General features: G+C 38.5%; 1 protein-coding gene across 4 annotated transcripts in view; it reads left to right on the top strand.

The window, feature by feature from the left end:
- The window catches only part of LOC106065195 (uncharacterized), a 34135-nt gene that overhangs the window by 2366 nt on the left and 9819 nt on the right, over positions 1 to 21950 (top strand). The window contains exons 1-6 of one of the 4 annotated variants that reach the window (XM_056018775.1): positions 2116 to 2377; positions 10269 to 10343; positions 12795 to 12848; positions 15649 to 15727; positions 19128 to 19297; positions 21763 to 21868. In XM_056018775.1, the coding sequence (XP_055874750.1) occupies positions 2307 to 2377; positions 10269 to 10343; positions 12795 to 12848; positions 15649 to 15727; positions 19128 to 19297; positions 21763 to 21868 (555 nt within the window). In that variant the 5' untranslated portion in view covers positions 2116 to 2306. Of the gene's footprint in view, positions 1 to 1981; positions 2378 to 9157; positions 9275 to 10268; positions 10344 to 12794; positions 12849 to 15648; positions 15728 to 19127; positions 19298 to 21762; positions 21869 to 21950 lie in introns of those variants that run through there. The other 3 variants (XM_056018777.1, XM_056018776.1, XM_056018779.1) reach the window with 3 other exon arrangements.

Genomic DNA, 21950 nt, shown 5'->3' with positions numbered 1-21950 from the left:
TGACCGACAAAACGGTAGATTTCAATCGCCCGGATCTGCTGTTCATCGATAAAAAAGAAAAAACCGCTACCATTATCGATATCGCCGTACCACTGTCTCATAATTTAAGAAAAACTGAGATAGAAAAACAAAGAAAATATGGGAACCTGGGCTTGGAGATTAAGCGTCTATGGAAATTGTCCAAAATAACAATATACCCCATTGTTATATCAACCGAGGGGATAATAACAACTGACCTCACAGACACATTCAAGGCCCTTAACATTCCTAGGAACATATTCGTTGCCTGTCAGAGGGCGGTACTGCTGCAGACCTGCCACATCACCAGAAAATTCCTCAGTGGAAACTGTTAAAGGGACTACGATGAATTTTGTTTCTCTTTAGCGAAACTCGACCCTGGCAGTGCCAGAGAATGACTACTCGTTCATTTCTAACATAATAATAATCTTTATTGTCCGTATGGAAATTTGTCTTACAATTTGTGCATTACACCAAACAAAAAACATTATAACTGGATTGTGATTCTGCAATCAAAGAAATACCAGCGATCTGAGAATCGGTTATTTTCTTTAGTTCAATCCCACGTCTTAACAATATATAAGTCTATGAGGATTGTATTATTTCTAAACTTTGAAATCTAAAGATCATTTACTTTTCTGAGACAAAAGAACGAGTGTCAAGATTCATAAGTTCGAATTCCCTTACAGCTTGAAAAAGAATTACGCACATATTGATCTGATTTTCATTACAGTTTTGGGGCGAATAAAGTTTCATTGGTGGGGGAAAAAAGCGACTCCTGTCAAAATAAATAATCTATTTCTTTTCAACTTAAATGAAGCATACTAGTTATTAGAGATTTGTAAATCTATTATAAAAAAAAAAAGCAAAAAAAAAAAAAAAAAAAAAAAACAAAACAAAAATATAACAACGTCTTTAGGGCTAGCAAAGACCTTCCTTCAGGGAACAGTACTAGGGAAAAATAGGAGAAGAGACAGACAGAGGACACGATGGGAAGACAAAAAAAAAAAAAAAAAAAAGGACGGACCTGCCATTGGAAAAGGTTCTATCCAAAAGGTTCTATCCAAAAGGTTCTATCCAAAAGGCTCTATCCAAAAGGTTCTATCCAAAAGGCTCTATCCAAAAGGTTCTATCCAAAAGGTTCTATCCAAAAGGCTCTATCCAAAAGGTTCTATCCAAAAGGCTCTATCCAAAAGGCTCTATCCAAAAGGTTCTATCCAAAAGGCTCTATCCAAAAGGTTCTATCCAAAAGGCTCTATCCAAAAGGCAGAGGAATGGAGAAAGAAGGTCCACAAATCTTGTGTGGTGCCAAAACGCTCCAACAGACTAAGGGATAGGTGAAGGGTGAAAAATGCTTGTAAAATGTCTTGCCTCTTCCTTCAGAGTTGAAGATAATCTACTTCCTAGACCTAGTCCAAACCTCCCGCAAAACGACAGCGGGCAGGGTATGAACCCGAGACCATCGAACGACAGTCCTGCGCGCCAAGCATATGACAAGGCAGCCATCCTGTTTAGCCTAGCGCGATAGACTTAATCCCGTGCACTCCCAGGGGAGCATAAGGACGCAACCACACCTTTCCACATAACTCGGTTCTAAGCAGCTTTCTTCATCTGCTCCCATGTCATTCCACAGCACCAGCTTCACTGTTGACTGATTGTATTCAATTTTCCTGCATTTTTTTTTTAGCTCTGCATAATCAAATTTTCTAAGCTAGTACGTTTGTAACAAAATTTAAAAAAATTTAGTTGGCAACATTAGCGTCCTTGACATTGTTAAGTTAACAGTGAAAATCTTTTCTACCAGTAACGATCGTTGTCATGTTGCCAGATAAGTGTCAGATTTGTTTTTGAATGTCAATCAAGGTTTTTATTTCGGAAATAAAATTTTTAGCATATATTTTTTGCTTTTAAAACCTAAAACTCTAGGAAAGACCTTCATTAAAAAAAAAAAAATAAAGTTGGTCTTATTCTGGTCTAAAAAGAAACGAAAATGTAAAGTAGCAAATATTGCATGGAAATGTTGTTAGAAAGAAAAGTAGCCAATATTTCTTAGAAATGTAAAGTAGCAAATATTTTTTAGAAATGTAAAGTAGCCAATATTTCTTAGAAATGTGCTCACCATCGTAAGCTTTTATTGACTGTAGTTTGAATAATGGCGTACAAATCAACGCAACAGAGCCGTTGAGAGGAAGTCGTCTGTGCGGACAGATAAGTAAAAAGATCGAAGGTCTGACTGATTCGAACAAACTGGTCAGTGTAAGGCTAGTCTAGACTACGTGTAGTCGGTCATGACAAGACAACCAAGTGATAGTGTTTGTTGTGCGTTGAGTGGTCAGGCGAGAAGATACGCACTGCCGTGGTTAGTCATGCATTTAAATCTCACTTAACACGCATTTTTTTTCTTTGCTTACAAGATCTAGATCTAACTGCATAGACGAAGATATAATTCTTGTACGAGAATGTAAACGTTACTGTAATGGTTTTCCGTTATACAGTAAGTCGATAGATTAAATCAATAGGCATGTGTGACGTCACATAGAAACCCGGTGAATGTCTGACCGTTTTGGATGCGCAGGAAAATTACGTCGGAAAAATATCAATTACTAAGTTATTATTGCAAATAAAAACAAAATAATAATATATTCATTATCTGTAAATTAAAACACATATTATATCAAAAATTGTCAAAACCATCAGAGTTTCCCTTAAACTAAAATTTAGTCGTATGTTTTAGTTTAGTTTTAAACAGTGAAACTAAAAAAAAAAAAAAATGAGAAATTTAACAAGGTTACAAAGACAGTTTGTGTGAAAACACAAACTCAAAATCGGCCCCCGAAGAGGTCCACCCTGGCAGGTAAAAAGGCAGGTAGGCCTATCAATATTTTCAGAAAGAACATCAGAATTAAATTCTATCAAAGACAAATGACAGAGAAGAATGGAGAAAGAAGGTTGACAGATCTTGTGTGGTGCCTCAGCGGTCCAGCAGACCAAAGGATAGATGAAAGTGATTGTGAAATTAAATACGAAACTGGCCTAACTGATGTCTTATAATGAATATCTAATTGATCTAATTGTTTTGTAAAGAGTCATTCTCTTATTCAAATCCTAAAAACATTTTCGTAAAAAAAAATTCCTTTAGTTATGTGTTTTTTGGTTGCAGTGTAGCACTGCAGTTCATGCGATAATATGCCGTGTAGCACTGCAGTTCATGCGATAATATGCGGTGTAGCACTGCAGTTCATGCGATAATATGCGGTGTAGCACTGCAGTTCATGCGATAATATGCGGTGTAGCACTGCAGTTCATGCGATAATATGCGGTGTAGCACTGCAGTTCATGCGATAATATGCGGTGTAGCACTACAGTTCATGCGATAATATGCCGTGTAGCACTGCAGTTCATGCGATAATATGCGGTGTAGCACTGCAGTTCATGCGATAATATGCCGTGTAGCACTGCAGTTCATGCGATAATGTGCGGTGTAGCACTGCAGTTCATGCGATAATATGCGGTGTAGCACTGCAGTTTATGCGATAATATGCGGTGTAGCACTGCAGTTCATGCGATAATATGCGGTGTAGCACTGCAGTTCATGCGATAATATGCGGTGTAGCACTGCAGTTCATGCGATAATATGCCGTGTAGCACTGCAGTTCATGCGATAATATGCGGTGTAGCACTGCAGTTCATGCGATAATATGCGGTGTAGCACTGCAGTTCATGCGATAATGTGCGGTGTAGCACTGCAGTTCATGCGATAATATGCGGTGTAGCACTGCAGTTCATGCGATAATATGCGGTGTAGCACTGCAGTTCATGCGATAATATGCCGTGTAGCACTGCAGTTCATGCGATAATGTGCGGTGTAGCACTGCAGCTCATGCGATAATATGCGGTGTAGCACTGCAGTTCATGCGATAATATGGAAAACTACTTATTAATTGTTGTTTTAAATAATGCCTGACTTATATGCATGCTAAAAAGATTTTTTCTCTTAAAAAAAGTAAACATTTTTTTCGTGTAAATGTAGTAGTTAGTATGACATAACTTAGCAATAAAAATGTAAATAAAAATTTATTTTTTTTTGACAAAAAATCAAAAACCGTTTGCATAAATATGTTGAACATATGGAATGGTGTTGTTCCCTACTAAAGAGCCTAGCGTGTTTATTACTATTAATAGTGAATAGTTGTAAAAGTGGTGTATTTTTATGAAAAAACTGCTCGCATAAGTGATTTTAAAAATTTGATTTTTCGCTTTTAGAAAAGAAAAAAGTAGCCGTTGCATCAGAACTTTGAATGGACTCAAATATTATTATGTCAGATTTTCACGATCTTTTCTAGTTTACGAGATCTAAACGGGACGGACGGACAGACATTTCACACAAAACTAATAGCGTCTTTTCCCCTTTCGGGGGCCGCTAAAAGTACACAAAAAAAAAAACATAGCTTATAGTAAGTGTAATTGTATCAATTAGTTTGAATCAGCCTTGTAATTAAATTTGTAATGCGCTATGATACTATCACTTGCCTAGACCAGTTGGGAAGGAAAAGGTAAAAGGGGGGGGGGGTAAGGGTATCTGTATAAAGATTACTGCGATAGCTTTTAAAATCTATTTTATTAAAAAAAAAAGTTGTACGATTTGAATTTGAAATCGAAGGTTTAATCCTCCTCAAGCCAATACACTAACCACTGCGCAAGCGAAGTGCTTATGAAAATAGAATGTTTCATAGCTATCTATTGTTAGTTTTTAAACTTCTAAGCGATGGCCTAATTTTCTACACAAAGTATACATGGTCTGTCAAGTACGATTTCTTTCCCTTGTTCGATACCAAACAAAATAATTAATTGCCAATAGTTAATTAATTAATTGTTTGTTTGTTTTTTGTTTTTAATTAATTAATTCCTGTTTTGTCAGGTACAAGTAGTGATGTACACAATTTCAAACTTGATTCGAGATTGGATGTGAGAGAAATAACGTGTACAAAAATTGTACCAGACGGACAGACAGACAGACAGACAGACAGTAAGTTGATATAAGCTTTGAAAAAACAGGTTGCTATGGCAAGCTCTAGTTCCCGTACATTTGATGCCACTTCTCTTTCCTTTCGTTTATGCTTCGTGTTTCTTACACTTGCCAGGGGCTTTGGAGGTCACTTTGACCGTGGAGGACCAGCGCCCTATCCACTTATCTACCTCTCATAAACCAGGCACAGACTGTATATGTCTTAGTCGTTAATATTTTTTTTTAGACGCCCTGTGGTCGGCCGAGCCACGCCCACCGAGATAACTCGTTATAGAGGACCTCAACACCGACCTTCCAACGTCACAACCCGTGGGCAGTTTAGACCAATGTCGCGTTGCCACGTCGTTCAGGCATTCTATAAGGAATGGTCTCGCGCCCAAAGTAAAGTAAGAAGCTAAAACTGTATCTTATTTAATGTGCCTTGGTCGATGTTTAGCCCGCGTCTTAGGGCTATGTCGAAAAACAAAGAAACGGTGCAGCAACTTGAGTCGTGGCGTAATGTTTGCTGAACCGTAATCGTTGTCATGTTGCCAGATAAGTCTATTTTTTTAATGCCAGTTAAGGTGATTGTTTCGAGATTTATTTTTTTCTTGCCAGCTAACGAAATGTGAAAAAAGGTGGCAATAAAAACGATATTTCTAGCTATCGGGGCCCCGGCAACTTGTCTAATTATAAGCAATTACGTCATGCATGTGTTATTATCTCTCAAACTAACACCCAGTTATTCTTCGTTCATTGTGTACACATGTGCTATTATCAAAGACAAGATTTATGCCAAATATTGATTAACTTGGTTTAGCTCTTTGTTTAATCAAAGTTATGTAGACTGCGGGTGGCATGTGTACTCCTTGGAATGGATTGGATGTGTATAGATAGGTTGAATTTTTAAGGAATTAAAAAAAAATCCTCATTGTAAGTCGCGACTTTTATGCACGTAAGAAGAGGCACGGTGGCTGAGTGGTAGAGCTCTTGGCTTCTTAACCGGGACACTTGGTTGGGATCCTGGTGAAGACTGGGATTTTTTATTTCGGGATCTTGAGGGCGCCTCTGATTAGAGTATCTGACATTAGCCGGGGAAAAGTAAAGGTGGTTGGTCGTTGTGCTGACCACATGACACCCTCGTTAACCCTGGGCCACAGAATCATATATAGTATAGTATAGTAGCCTATAGTATAGTATAGTATAGTATAGTGTTGTATAGTATAGTACATTATGGTATAGTATAGTATAGTATAGTACGGTATGGTATAGTATAGTATAGTATAGTATAGTATAGTATAGAGTACAGTATAGTATAGTATAGTATAGTATAGTATAGAGTATAGCAGCGATGCCCAAAATACGGCCCGCGGGCCAAATCCGGCCCGCGACGTGGTTCCATCCGGCCCGCCGAAATGTCGGCACAAAATGTAGACAACCCCATCGAAAAAAAAAGCTGACTTATGTATCTTTACCTACGTTAGGTCCCTTAATTTTTCTTTAATTGATTGGTACCATGACATTTAACATTAGTGTGTTTATGAAATGAGAATCTGCCAGAAAAAGAGAACGGATCTGAACTTTTTTTTGTGGATCATGATAATAAGCCAACTTATGTGATCTTTAAAAAAAGTGTGGCTGTTTCCAAAAAGAACAACATATAAACGTCATTATGAAACAAATATGGCGTCATTCTTGGTTTGAGCCGCGAATAAAAAGATTGTTAAACTACGCCTAGAGATTGGAGGATTGATGGAAATATTTACCAAAAAGCGACAAGAAAATGAGTCGACGTCAAAGCTAGCTACAACGTTGTTCTTTTTTTAAGTACAGAAATTAAGCCATTTTCTGACGGGTGAAAAAAAAATCACTTCAGATATCCAATTCCTTAAACTGCTCCACAGTTTTCTTATCTAATAGTTTCAAATTCAGGTCAATTTCATTTCGTTTTTTTTTGTGTATATGTGTGTACATTTTCGTTCATGTGGCCCGCGACACGAGTGTCAGAAATTAAAATGGCCCGCAGGTCGAATTAGGTTGGGCATCACTGGAGTATAGTATAGTAAGTATAGTATAGTGAAGAAAAAAACCTATGATTATTATAAAAACTTGAGTGTTTTTTTTTTAAATAAAAAGTGTTAGTGTTTTGGACCATGTGGTAGTGTTTGCAGTTTTGATGCGGAGACCATGGCAGTCTGTGAAGCCTTAAAAGTCAGTTACTCTCACCTCGGCGAGGGACATTTGAGGGCAACACAGATTGTTGTGGTCACTGACTCAAAATCTGTACTACAGGCTTTGCAAAGCCCCGGACCATGGCCCCCCAATATCAACACTGTCATCATGGCTTCACATAACATCAAACAACGCTATGGCACCCCTGTAATTATGCAGTGGGTACCGAGTCACATAGGTGTGACTGGCAACACAATTGCAGACTCTTTGGCCCACCAGCGAGGGCTAATTCCACCCACTGATCAGGCTGTAAGCTTTCATCAAGCCCTGGCTATAATACAAAAAACAGAAATGGAAAAGTGGTTTGAGTGCTGGGACAAGTCCCAAAAAGCCCGTGGAGTCTGGGAGCGCATGAGGCGCCCTGACCGCACTTCCCCGTGGTGGAGGCTGTCCAGGCCTGAGCAAGCTATTATAGCACAGTGCAGGACAGGCCACTGTCCTGTTGGCTCATATTTCTCGCGGCTATGGCCAAATTTTGATTCACGGTGCCCTCGCTGCGGGGAAGAAGAGGAAACCGTGACTCATATTCTGTTTGACTGCCCCAGACTTGCCGATCTCCGTCTCGACAGGTCTGGGAAACCCAAAATTCTCGACCTGTATGGCGACATTTATGCACTACGCAAGACAGCAGGGTTTCTGTCCAGGGCTTTTGCAAGAGAGGATTTGAGCCTCTCAAGCCCTCACTCTAATGGAGTTTGATGATGATGATGATGAGTGTTTTATAAACTATCGTCTTACGCCAAAACTTCACCTACCCTCACCGCAGAGTAAACTGTGTATTTAATGATATCATTGTATCCAGTGACACAGCACTCTAGCGAGAAAGCAATGTCTGTTTTATTATAGCTAGCTGCTACTCTGGTCGCCTTTAAATGATTGTTACTTCCCCTGGCGGACTGGGTGTCATGATCGGCCTTTGCATTACAATACACTCCGACCCAGTAATATCTGATCATGTATTGAATTCATTGTGTTAGGCCTAAAAGTATTTGAAAATGAGCGAATGCATGTCTGGCTGTATGCAATGTTACATTTGACAGTGGAACTATAGAAAATTGTCTATGATTCTACCCAATGAATAAAGTGCACAGGGTTCCTTTATAGATTCAACAATATACGTTAATATTATCGTGAAAGCTATTGACTATCACAAGAAATATATTAAAAAAATACCTTTATATAAAAGGCAATACCATTTTTCTCTAACTTAAAGCGCGCTTATTTTTCTCTTTATAACTAATGATTGAAAAACGGTAAAACATTTTGTACTACCATGCCATTCCCCGACCCCTTCCCTACTGAGAAAGAATCCGGGTTAAGCGAATGTATAGATCTACTACAGTTAATAATATTCCAATAAGCATTTAAATCTACACTTAGAAGACTATGCGCAAAATTTTCCTGAACATTAATTTATTAAAGACTCATGAATCAATCATGCCTTGTATTCGGAAATTCTCGAACACGTTAGTCCTTTCAAAACCGATGTTGGATCTAGATCTAGACCTAGTTCTCTAGCCTAATTTAAATTTATTTCTTTTTTTTTACTTTGAAATATTATAACGGTCAAACTAGAGTTATCCACGTGTGGCCACCGAGCAAGTAATTCTTTCCTCAGCTGTTAAATATCTAGGAAAATCGTTAGAGCCGTTTTTGAGGATTTGTTCGGGTTCTGACTTGAATAGTAATAGAGGTATTGAAATATAGAAATTATGTTTGTTAATCGCTTAGAGTGTGTCAGAGAGGCTGTTCCATTATTGCGGAACATGTGGTAGGTTAGTATTAAATAAGTATTAATAAATAAGTAGGGCCTACTAAACATTAAATTTTAAAACACATGTATGTGCGTGTTTACGATGTAGCCAGGAGGAAAGTTGAGCGGATGTTTTGGTTGTGTAGGCTGAAGAGTTTCCGAGGTCTGGCGCAATTCACGTGAATAAACAAAAAGGAGCGGCGCTAGTGTAAGTGGAAGGGAGTGGCCAGAGAAGTGATAGACAGAATGATGAACGTGCATTGGCAGTGAGTTCGATTTTGTTTAGATTATTGTGTCCTGTTATGACATGATTAGGAATTAGTTATTTGTTTCGGGAATAAGGGGAAAGTTTTAATTAGTGACAAGTGACGTGACAGATCTTTAAAAAAGAAGAACGCTCTAAGTGACGCTAAAAGAAGACGCTTCTTGTAGAGTAGTAGACTTGAGTACAATAGATATACGGGTTTACGGACATAGCTGACATCGGACGATTCCCTTCTTGAGTATTAAACATATCAGCGTCGACTACATATTTGATTGTTTCGGCCTTTCGCCGGTGTTACTGAAGTATTTAGGGTTAGGGTTAGGGTTCAGCTTTACTTCCAGTCAGATCTACACTAGATATATTTACAAGAATCAACACCGCGCGGAGGCTTTAACAGTCCCTTATGTTCCTACTAGTTTCAAGTTGTGAATGTGTTTATATTGAGTTTATATATTTATAACTGAAAGTCATATTAAGTTATATTTCATTTCATTAAGAATTTATTACACCTACAACGGTTTAGTTGTACAATATATTTGGAGCTACAAACCAACGACCAGTGGCGTAGCTAGGGTGGGGGGAGGAGGGGGGAGAATTTTGAAAATCCCCCCGGGCGCCCACTTGAGGGGGGGCCCCCAAAATGAGTGTTTTTTTTTACATTAAAAATTTAATATTAAGCGACTGCGGGGGCCCCCAAAGAGGTCAAGCCCCCGGGCTCCCAAACGATGGAAAATTCCTAGCTACGCCCCTGCCAACGACCGAGTATCAACAACAACGTTATAACATCTTGTACGAACCTTATTGTTTTTCAAAATCCATTCAGTTCATTGAATTTGGCCTAAATGCCTACATGGCCAGTCCCCCCCTGAGATTACTTCACTCTGTTTCCGGCTGTTGACTTGAAAGCCAGTCTATGTTTAGATCTTGATGATATGAAGGAAAGCCAAACATAAGCATTGTGCCTCATTATTACTTTTTTTGGTTGTTTCCAAAAGGAGAGGTGATTTAGTGGCTCTTGGGAACCCAATGATGGACATAACAGTTCAAGCGAACACTGATCTCCTGAAAAAGTAAGGTTTGAATAGTAATTAGGATATCTTACTTATTGTTTATCCATCCTACCCATTTCTCTGTGAAATCAAAAAAAAAATCTGGCTAATATCTATGACGAAATATTAAATTATTCAAAGAATATTATTTGACCCATGCAGCTAGTACAATCACTTCCTCTGTAATCATAACAATCACTCCCTCTGTAATCATAACAATCACTCCCTCTGTAATCATAACAATCACTTCCTCTGTAATCATAACAATCACTATCTCTGTAATCATAACAATCACTTCCTCTGTAATCATAACAATCACTCCGTCTGTAATCATAACAATCACTCCCTCTGTAATCATAAAAATCACTCCGTCTGTAATCATAACAATCACTCCCTCTGTAATCATAAAAATCACTCCGTCTGTAATCATAACAATCACTCCCTCTGTAATCATAAAAATTACTCCGTCTGTAATTATAACAATCACTTCCTCTGTAATCATAACAATCACTTCCTCTGTAATCATAACAATCACTCCCTCTGTAATCATAACAATCACTCCCTCTGTAATCATAACAATCACTCCGTGTAACCACGTTGGGAATGAGACAAGTCATTTTTAGATAATTGTTATAGTCGACCCGGGGCCTAGCATACGCCGCTATTTAGTGACGGGTGAACACTTCCTGAAAGACACGGTTGTCCAAATGGGGTTGGTTTGGGCAAACGACTGTGAGTGAATGAAAAGAAGGAGCGGATTGCAAACTCGAGGAGGGTCATGCGGGCGTTCTCGAAAGTGAATAGCGATAGTAGAGGGATGTATTTGAGACATAGCCACAATTTCAGCATCGCCACCAGAAACGCCGGAAGTATTCATGTAGGCAGTGTATTGTCAAGCAGAGTGTATGACTGTGCTTTCATGAGTAAGAACAACGGACAGGGCGTCGCCAGAGTTATCCCAATGTTCGCAAACAAAACTTGCAGCCATCTTGCGAAGTTCGAGAGCAACAGTTTCGTCGATGACATTTTTCCAGAAATATGCGACTGACAGAAATAAACAGTCACCTGATGCAGGAATTTTGACTACATTGAAAGACCTGTTGACTCCACGAAATATATGTGAAGCGGTGGCCGTGGTTAGGAAACGAAGGGTAATACGAAGGGTAAGAGAGTTGGCGTGCGTGCGTGGTGTCCCGCATAGGTGGGTGACGCAGAGACTTGTTCTGCCTCCCCCCCTTCTTTTTTTTCTTCGCGAAAGTTACGTGGGGTAACAAATACGACTTGCAGAAATAAAAGAGTTATCTTTCCATGGCTTTTTCATCGAGGGTTATAGAGTCAGCGTGCGTGCGTGTCCAGCATGGTCGAGCGACGAAGAGAATTATATAGAGATTCTTTGAAAAGGTGGCACCAGATTCCACGAATTTTCACTTAGTTCACATTCACATTCAACTACTGTGTTCTCATTTAAAACAAGCAAAATTTTTTAAAATAAAAATCCTTTTTTAAAAAAAAGCTTATCTAAGGAAAATAACTCTGCACTTACAGCTATATCTCGATAATATAGAAGTTATATTCCTTATTAAATAAAAAAAAATTATCAATTATTAATTGATTAATTTCATTCATGTCTCGTCTATGCCAATGAATAATTGTGCAAAGTTTCAACTTGATCATACAATGGGTGTGGGAGAAATAACGTGTACAAAAGTTTTACCAGACAGACAGACAGAATGGATGTAAGATTTGTAAAAATGACACTATTTTGTTTTTATGATCCTGCATTAAGACCTCTTACTTTCGTGCATTAAAAATAACATCAAAATACATTACAGTCCTTTTTAAACCTACACGATTGCAAACGAGACACTTAGACTTACTTGGGACACACTGTCTTGAAACTGTCTGAGAAACCTCCACGTCCATTAAAAGACAACAACACACACGCCATTCTGAATGAATTAGTTCAACGCTATAATCATGGAACTATACAAACGCTTTAATCAACATTATAGAGTTCACATTTTGTCAACAACTTGTGTGCGAATCTCAATCAGCAGACACAACCAAAAGTGATTCTTATAAATAAAATTTCGCAATATTACTTACATGTTTCTACTAGTATTAATACTTGAATTCTTAGATTGGGATCGAATTTGTTAGTTATTTTTAATTATTATTACAAAACATGTGGAAGGCCGGTTTAACCCTTTCAGCGGGCCGGAGTAGGCCCTCTGACCGTAGTTTGCCCATCACTGGTCTAAATATACTTCCTCCATAATGTATGTAACACCAGGCTACTATATAGTAAATATATCACTTGTAATGTATGTGACGACTTTTTGACCTTTTTTAATTATACAACGTTTAAATTAACTACCTCGAAGTTTATAATTTGTGCATATTTAGATACCCTGAAATATATAATTTGTTCATATGCAGGCACCCTGAACTATATAATATGTTCATATTTAGGTATGACTTAGACGATAACAATGCTATCTTGGCAGGAGATAAACACAAGAGTCTGTAAGTAAACATTTTTAAAAATAATTTTTTAAAATAAATAGTAAGTGAATGATTGTCAGTGAAAGGCTGTGAAATCCATCAGGAATGTATTCTCAAAGATAGCTAGTTATTCTATCATATTGTATAAACCTAAGTAAGGCAACTCAGCGAAGTTCTTCAATAAGCAATAGGATGATGTGTTTATTAACTATTACAAAACACTTTAGCCATCAAAACACAAGTTTAGTTTAAACAACCCTTTCCTACCAAAACCTTAATACCAACCACCGACACACTGGCCAGTGTCGCTTCAGGTCCTTAATCCAGGTCCTTAATCCAGTCCTCTTGTAGCACGTAGGACGTCTCTTAGTTCCAGATAGCACAGATTCCTATCTCTTGCTGATCACTTTAGGAGGATTTTTAAAATCTCTCTCGCTGCCCATGCGGAGCATCACCAGAGGCTGACCATGTCCTTCAAAGCTGCATACGTTATCAAGAGACCCGAACAAGACTGTGGCCACGAAACCTATAGAAGAAAAACTACTGCACATTCATCTCAGATGTAGGATTACTGATCAGGAAACCACTGCACATACATCTCAGATGTAGGATTACTGATCAGGAAACCTCTGCACATTCATCTCAGATATAGGATGACTGATCAGGAAACCTCTGCACAGTTCATCTCAGATATAGGATGACTGATCAGGAAACCTCTGCACATTCATCTCAGATATAGGATGACTGATCAGGAAACCACTGCACATTCATCTCAGATATAGGATGACTGATCAGGAAACCTCTGCACATTCATCTCAGATATAGGATGACTGATCAGAAAACCACTGCACATACATCTCAGATGTAGGATTACTGATCAGGAAACCTCTGCACATTCATCTCAGATATAGGATGACTGATCAGGAAACCTCTGCACATTCATCTCAGATATAGGATGACTGATCAGGAAACCTCTGCACATTCATCTCAGATGTAGGATGACTGATCAGGAAACCACTGCGCAGTTCATCTCAGATATAGGATGACTGATCAGGAAACCTCTGCGCAGTTCATCTCAGATATAGGATGACTGATCAGGAAACCTCTGCACATTCATCTCAGATATAGGATGACTGATCAGGAAACCACTGCGCAGTTCATTTCAGATATAGGATGACTGATCAGGAAACCATTGCACAGTTCATCTCAGATATAGGATAACTGATCAGGAAACCACTGCACAGTTCATCTCAGATATAGGATGACTGATCAGGAAACCACTGCACAGTTCATCTCAGATATAGGATGACTGATCAGGAAACCACTGCGCAGTTCATCTCAGATATAGGATGACTGATCAGGAAACCTCTGCACATTCATCTAAGATATAGGATAACTGATCAGGAAACCACTGCACAGTTCATCTCAGATATAGGATGACTGATCAGGAAACCTCTGCACATTCATCTCAGATATAGGATGACTGATCAGGAAATCACTGCACAGTTCATCTCAGATATAGGATGACTGATCAGGAAACCACTGCACAGTTCATCTCAGATATAGGATGACTGATCAGGAAACCACTGCACAGTTCATCTCAGATATAGGATGACTGATCAGGAAACCTCTGCACATTCATCTCAGATATAGGATGACTGATCAGGAAACCACTGCACAGTTCATCTCAGATATAGGATAACTGATCAGGAAACCACTGCACAGTTCATCTCAGATATAGGATGACTGATCAGGAAACCACTGCACAGTTCATCTCAGATAAAGGATGACTGATCAGGAAACCACTGCACATTCAACTCAGATGTAGGATTACTGATCTGGAAACCACTGCACATTCATCTCAGATGTGATTACTGATCTGGAAACCACTGCACATTCAACTCAGATGTAGGATTACTGATCTGGAAACCACTGCACAGTTCATCTCAGATAAAGGATGACTGATCTGAACCCTCCGACATGTACATTGACAACAAAGAAGAAGAAGAAGAAACATGTTGTCTATCAATGATGTGTACTATAAGCGTCGGCGCGGGAGTTATAACAATATTTTAACCTATCACGTCTTTTACGCCTCTAGTAAAAAGATGTTTTCCCCCTGGATTCAAACTCGAGACTTGGTTCGAGAGACAGAAGCCTTTACCACTTGGCCACCAAGTACATGAAGTCATACAGCAGTTACGAAACATTTTTTTTTTGGTGGGGGAGGGAGTATATGAAAGCATTTGGTCTTTATAATGAACAGACAACATCCTCTTTAGGTATTAGTGGAATAATTGAACCAGTAGGCCACTACGTGAATTAATCTCTCTAGGAATAAGCAAAGTGTTCCACTAAATCAGGGGTTCTCAACCTGTGGGTCGCGACCCCCTTGGGGGTCGATTGACCATTTGCCATGGGTCGTATAAGACCATCGAAACTATGAATTGTTATTGCCTACTCTTCTATTGCTGTATGTGTGTGTCGGGGGGGGGGGGGGTCGCGGCAGAGTGGGGGATTGTAAAAAGGGGTCGCCGAGCTTAAAAGGTTGAGAACCGCTGCGCTAAATGCATGGAAAGTGTGAAGTGTTTTCCGTTAAGAAAAAAAAGTTTATGAAACTGGACTAGACCTATATATTAAGACTGGTCCGTCTAAATTTATGTAAATATGTACTGACAAAGCTGAGTCCTTGCCATTGTGTCTATTAAATATGTGAATTTAATAAATGCCTCTAGTTAGTATTTGGTCATTTTTTCTGCATTGGGTTCTTGTGCCCGTTTCTAAATAGCGTTAAAAAGTCATTTTAAATTTGATTTCACAGTTTTCAGGAGATTGAAAGTCTTCCCGGCGTGCACTTTTCCCCAGGTGGATCTGCACTTAATACTGTCAAGGTGGTACAGGTAATTGATTTCATTCACTAATTACTCTCACCATCGCCTCGTTGGAGATTTCCATTCTTCGTGTACTTGTGCACTAAGCAACTAAATATCTCTACGGGAAACTTGTGCAGGCCATACTTTTTAATCTCCATTGAATACTTTAGAATAAGCAACAATATTGTGTTATGTTATAATTTCAAAACCACTATTTAAAAAGAAAACCTATTTACCTCGAATGCAAAGTCGTTTGGTTATGTAGTTGTACAATCTTAATGCAACGTTGAAGGCTAGTGACGATTTGAGATTTAGTTAAAGTGGGAAACTAGAACAGGACCGCAAGGTTTGGTGTCACGCAGTTCATTTAGTTTACAATACCCCTTAGTTAAAGTGGGAAACTAGAACAGGACCGCAAGGTTTGGTGTCACGCAGTTCAGCTAGTTTACAGTACCCCTTAGTTAAAGTGGGAAACTAGAACAGGACCGCAAGGTTTGGTGTCACGCAGTTCAGTTAGTTTACAGTACCCCTTAGTTAAAGTGGGAAACTAGAACAGGACCGCAAGGTTTGGTGTCACGCAGTTCAGCTAGTTTACAGTACCACTTAGTTAAAGTGGGAAACTAGAACAGGACCGCAAGGTTTGGTGTCACGCAGTTCATTTAGTTTACAATACCCCTTAGTTAAAGTGGGAAACTAGAACAGGACCGCAAGGTTTGGTGTCACGCAGTTCAGTTAGTTTACAGTACCCCTTAGTTAAAGTGGGAAACTAGAACAGGACCGCAAGGTTTGGTGTCACGCAGTTCAGTTAGTTTACAGTACCACTTAGTTAAAGTGGGAAACTAGAACAGGACCGCAAGGTTTGGTGTCACGCAGTTCAGCTAGTTTACAGTACCACTTAGTTAAAGTGGGAAACTAGAACAGGACCGCAAGGTTTGGTGTCACGCAGTTCAGCTAGTTTACAGTACCACTTAGTTAAAGTGGGAAACTAGAACAGGACCGCAAGGTTTGGTGTCACACAGTTCAGCTAGTTTACAGTACCACTTATTTAAAGTGGGAAACTAGAACAGGACCGCAAGGTTTGGTGTCACACAGTTCAGTTAGTTTACAATACCCTCCTCTCCCTTCCCAAAATAAAATCTGTCGTTGGTTTTAATATTATTTTTTGGGGGGGGGGGGGTTGAAACCTGATTGTAAGAACTGATCGATACACAGACAGAAAAATGCATGTACATTTTTTTTTAATTTCATGTATCACATTGATGTCAAAACTTGATGGGTATCACTCTGTGCGGTCCGCACTCCTCTTATCCCATAGAAACGCCACTGATCTAACTACAAAAAAAAAAAAAAAATTACTTACGACGCAATTAAAAAAACAAGAAAAACATTCGAAATACTTTTTAAAAAAATAGAATTGCCTCAATTAGTTTGGATCAGTCACATTATTGATTATGGGATCGACCTAGACCAGGGATGGCCAACGTTACGTTTTCATGTGCTAATTTGACCCACATTTGTTTGAAATGCGCTTCACAAATTTGTAACCCCTTTTATATCTCTGAAATTTGGTAATTCGGACATAGTTGCAGTTTTATATACTCTGTCAGTTATATAGCTGGAAATTAGCCAACATTTGGGGGCCCGGGGGGGGGGGGAGCTTGACCTCTTTAGTGCATGTTGACATTCGACAAGATAATGGCGTAATATTAAATATTTCATGTAAAAAAAAATTCGACTACTCATTCGGGGGATCTCCCCATTCTCCCACCATAGCTACGCCACTGTATTCTGTATAATGTTTGTATTAAAAATCATATACATTTATGATGGTGTGGACAGAAGTTGTAGAGGAAGGCATCTAATACATACACAAACAAGTTCAAAACTGTACTTACGCTATGGACATTTCTGAAGTAGCATTGTTCATTTTAATTGATTCTTTTTGAGCATAAACTATGATCATACATTAAGTCCAAGAAAATGGAAACAACAGGAGTAGCACCATTTAAAGGAGAAGATAAATTAACGCATAATGATAATGAAACTTAAACTAACATACTAAATAAATATTTTGTGTCAGCATTCTCAGCCCCAAGAGACAAAGACATATTACTTAATTTGAACCAAGTAGACAACATAGGAGATATAGAAGTACAAGAAAAGGGAATCCAAAAACTATTAGCGAACATTAAACCAAATAAAGCTTCTGGACCTGATGGTATTCCAGCTAGATTACTTAAAGAACTAAGCAATGAGCTAGCACCAGTGTTCAAAATACTTTTTCAGACATTTCTTAACCAGGGCAGAGTACGAAGGGACTGCAGGAAACTACAGACCAGTATCACTAACCAGCATCACATGTAAAATCCTAGAACACATTATATGTAGTGACATTATGAACCACTTAGACAAACATAATGTCCTTACTCCATACCAACATGGCTTTAGGAAATATAGATCATGTGAAACACAACTAATAGGACTAATTGATGATTTTTCAAAATGCTTAGATAATAGTGAGCAGTGTATTCGGAATTTCAGAACAACTAATAGTCCATATTAATATTAAGTCTTTCATCAGGCCTATTTGATAAGTCTTTCAAGTTGTGAAGCAATATCCTTCATTTTTGTGTGTTCTGGGTTAAAACATGTGGGACTCTTGGACAGCATAGTAGCTAATGAGTTAAATTCCCATTAATCTATTTGGTTTTCTTATTTTTTGCAAGACGTTTTTTTAAAAAAATTATCTCAGGGGTGCAATGCGCCACTTTCGGCTCATGCGCCACAGGTTTATCACCTAGACTAATTAATCCGTGCGATAAAAATATTTTTACCAATTGTTTAGCTTTTAGCTTTCTCTGTGCGCTAAGATCCTATCACTTGTTTTAAGTCGATATTGTTACAGACACCTCTCTGGAAAACAGAAGTCTTTACATTTTTAAGTAATCCTTCGTAGATGATCAAACGACGTCTCTTACTTGATAATATTTCAATTTCTCAAACATTGGCGATAACGTCATTTTACTTGGTTAATATGCAAACATAGAGTTAGTTAAAACTACAATAAAAATAAAACATTATTTTTGTCCCATGAAAAATAGATTGAATGGTCTTGCGCAGTTGCGCAGCTAAGAATTTGTCATCATTTGGGGGCCCAAGGTGCTTGACCTCTATGGGGGCACCTGCATTTTGCGTAATATTTAATGTAAAAACGCTTATTTGGGGCCCCCCCCTCAAGTGTGGGCCAGGAGGGATTTTCATATTCTCCCCCTCCCTCCACCCAGCTACGCCTCTGCTCTTCTTCCGTTGCCAGGACCACATACCTCCTCCCCCCCCCAACACTCTCAACGGCCGCCATGAATAATACACATTTTGTAAACCACTAAATGTAAGCCCTGTACATAAGCATTTCGACTTTCTTTTAAAGATGATTCTAAAACAAGAACACGTCACGTCCTTCCAGGGATGTATAGCTCATGATGATCACGGTGTGAGACTCACTGATCTACTCAGGGAGGTTGGCGTTGATGTCAAGTTTCAATATACGGACAAAGCACCGACTGCAAAATGTGCTGTACTGTGTAAAGGGAAAGATAGGTCTTGACATTATTACTTTTAACTATTAGATAAATAACTAAATAGAAAACTATTACAATGATTACACTACTGACCCAGTAGGCCTACACTATAAGTAAAACAGAGTTCATGAAACACACTCTCACTAAACGAGATGTTTACATAATGTGTTATTAGTGTAAACACATATAGAGGAATATGATAGGTTTTTAGATATACCGAATGAACACACAAAACACATAAGCAAAATGGATGACTGGTCGTGTGGTTTTCGCTCTCAACTGTTGTCACTATTGTCCCAGGTTTGAGCCCTACCAGTCAGGGGCGGACTGGCTATATGGGCATTTGGGCAAATGCCCGGTGGGCCGGTACCCAAATGGGCCGATAAGGGTCACCTAAAGGGCCTCATAAATGCCACTATAGAACGTATTAATTTAGATTTAAAGATTGTATAATATTCTCTTGTAAAGGGGCTCTCTGAGCGTTGCATTTAAAATACAGTGTAATACTAATTTAATCTAACACATTTTCCAAAATAATGTAATAGCCAATATCCGTGGACACTGCTACTAGTAGGCTTCATCCTTTTAGGACTTGCACACTTAGCGATTAAAAAGTAACATAAGGCCTACTATATTTCTTACAAAGATACAGAGTTCATTGTATGCATGCGTTCAGTTATCGATATATTATCAAACTTAACAGAGTGATTTTGAGGACAGGTAATCTAAAATTGGATGACCATCATATTATATACAATTTGTGGGCCGGATTGTATAAAATGCCCAGGTCGCTCTTAACCCCCAGTCCGCCTTTGCTACCAGACGTAAAAATCTCTAAAACTACAAGCCCCAGCAGGACTGTAAGATGCTAGTAGAAGAAGGATATTTACAAAGACAATACGTTATAAACCAAATTGATGTGTATAAGGTAGTGGCCCACCGCCCACCCAGATCTAATAGATATGTGACATTAGTTGGGGAAAAGTAAAGGCGCTTTGTCGTTGTGCTGGCCACATGACACCCTAATTAACCGTGCGCCCATTAAGACATGTGATCTTTACATCATCTGCCCTATATATCGCAAGGTCTGAAAGGGGAACTCTTTTTTTTTAAAGATACTGGTGATACGAAAGTTTAAGAAATGACATTCAAGTCAAGAATATGACGCTAAGCAGATCAGACAATTTGCCACCTTTGAGAAACAATCTAGTCCCTTTGCAGCTTCTCATGAGGATAAAGAGGCCGATAATACACATCCATGGTCCAAGGTTGTAGGCAGTAGCAATCAAAAGACCTTGCAGCCTTTTCCTCTGCTTCTGGTGCGCTCAAATCTGTGATCCAAAACCCTTCCTTTGTGCTCGTTCTACACGTGGAACTCTCCAGTGCTTCTTTCCTTCTTGAGCATAAACAGGGTTGTCTACGGGACATATTTTGCTATCCCATCCCATGGGATTCCCATTTTAACTCTTTCTCTCCGTAATTATTTACCACATTCTGGTGGAATCAACGTTGGTATCGTCTGTTAGAAGAGAAAGAGTTAATATTAATATGGAATACAGTTCAAATAAAGCCATTAAATTTATGAAAGTTAAGGTATTGTATGCAACTAGTTTTAGTTAGATCCTGGAACTTTCTGGTAGGCCATTTTTGTTACGCAGCTACAAATTTCTTCAGCCTAAATTTGTTTTACAATATTAAGTATCGACTACCATGGAAATACAAATGTGTGCTGTCCCATCCCATCCCATCGGATGTTTCCCAAGAGATTTCCATGGTAATAACATTTCTATGGACAACACTGAGAATAAACCTTTGCTTATAAAAATAATGGCGATGCCCTCGATTCCGAAGATTAAACTTTCTTATTAGGGCCTACATAATGAACTTCTTAAGCATTTATCAACATTTAGTGAATAGCAGATACTACAACAGTTCACAATAATACATCTATATTAAACAAATGTTTACTTTGTGCAATCAGTGCCAATACTTAAAAAAAAAACTCTTTCAATGACTGATACAAAAAATTATTACATAAAACACTGAACCATAATCTTCAAATACAAAAAAACAACACCTAATAAAATACTCATAAAGACACAAAGATAAAGGCACATTCCTCGTCCCATATGTTTGGACAAATCTGTACAAATTCTCCTTCTTCCCTAGTGCTATTAGAGCATGGAATGGGTTGCCTGAGCTAGCCAGGAAAACCAGTGACTTGGCTGAATTTAAGTCATTGGTTAATATGCATGACTAAATGCATGACGCGTAGGACGTAATCATCTTCTTTTTTAAAGTAACGTCTGTATTATATAAGGTAAGATAAGATATTTATTATCAAATGATAATGTCGATTGTTTAAAACTATGAAGGTTATTGATCTATTCCATTCTTCACACTTCACATGTATCCGTTACAAATTTGTAATTAAATTGTAGCTGTGAACTAGGCTGATGTTCAGAAGATGATTTTTTATTCCAGGTCTCTAGTTACTGATTTAGGAGCTGCGAAATATTTTTCAGAGGATCATTTAGACAACCCAGACAACTGGGCGGCGGTAGAGACAGCAAAGTTTATTTATCTATCAGTAAGTCTGATGGTAACAAGCGAAATTAAAAAAAAAAAAAGCTTATATTAAGTGTAGTTGTATCAATTAGTTTGCATCAGTC

The sequence above is a fragment of the Biomphalaria glabrata genome, chromosome 2, assembly GCF_947242115.1.
Source record: "Biomphalaria glabrata chromosome 2, xgBioGlab47.1, whole genome shotgun sequence".
NCBI classification, from domain to species: domain Eukaryota; kingdom Metazoa; phylum Mollusca; class Gastropoda; family Planorbidae; genus Biomphalaria; species Biomphalaria glabrata.
Note: the sequence above shows the minus strand (reverse complement) of the source record. Positions and strands in the feature narration are given on the sequence as shown.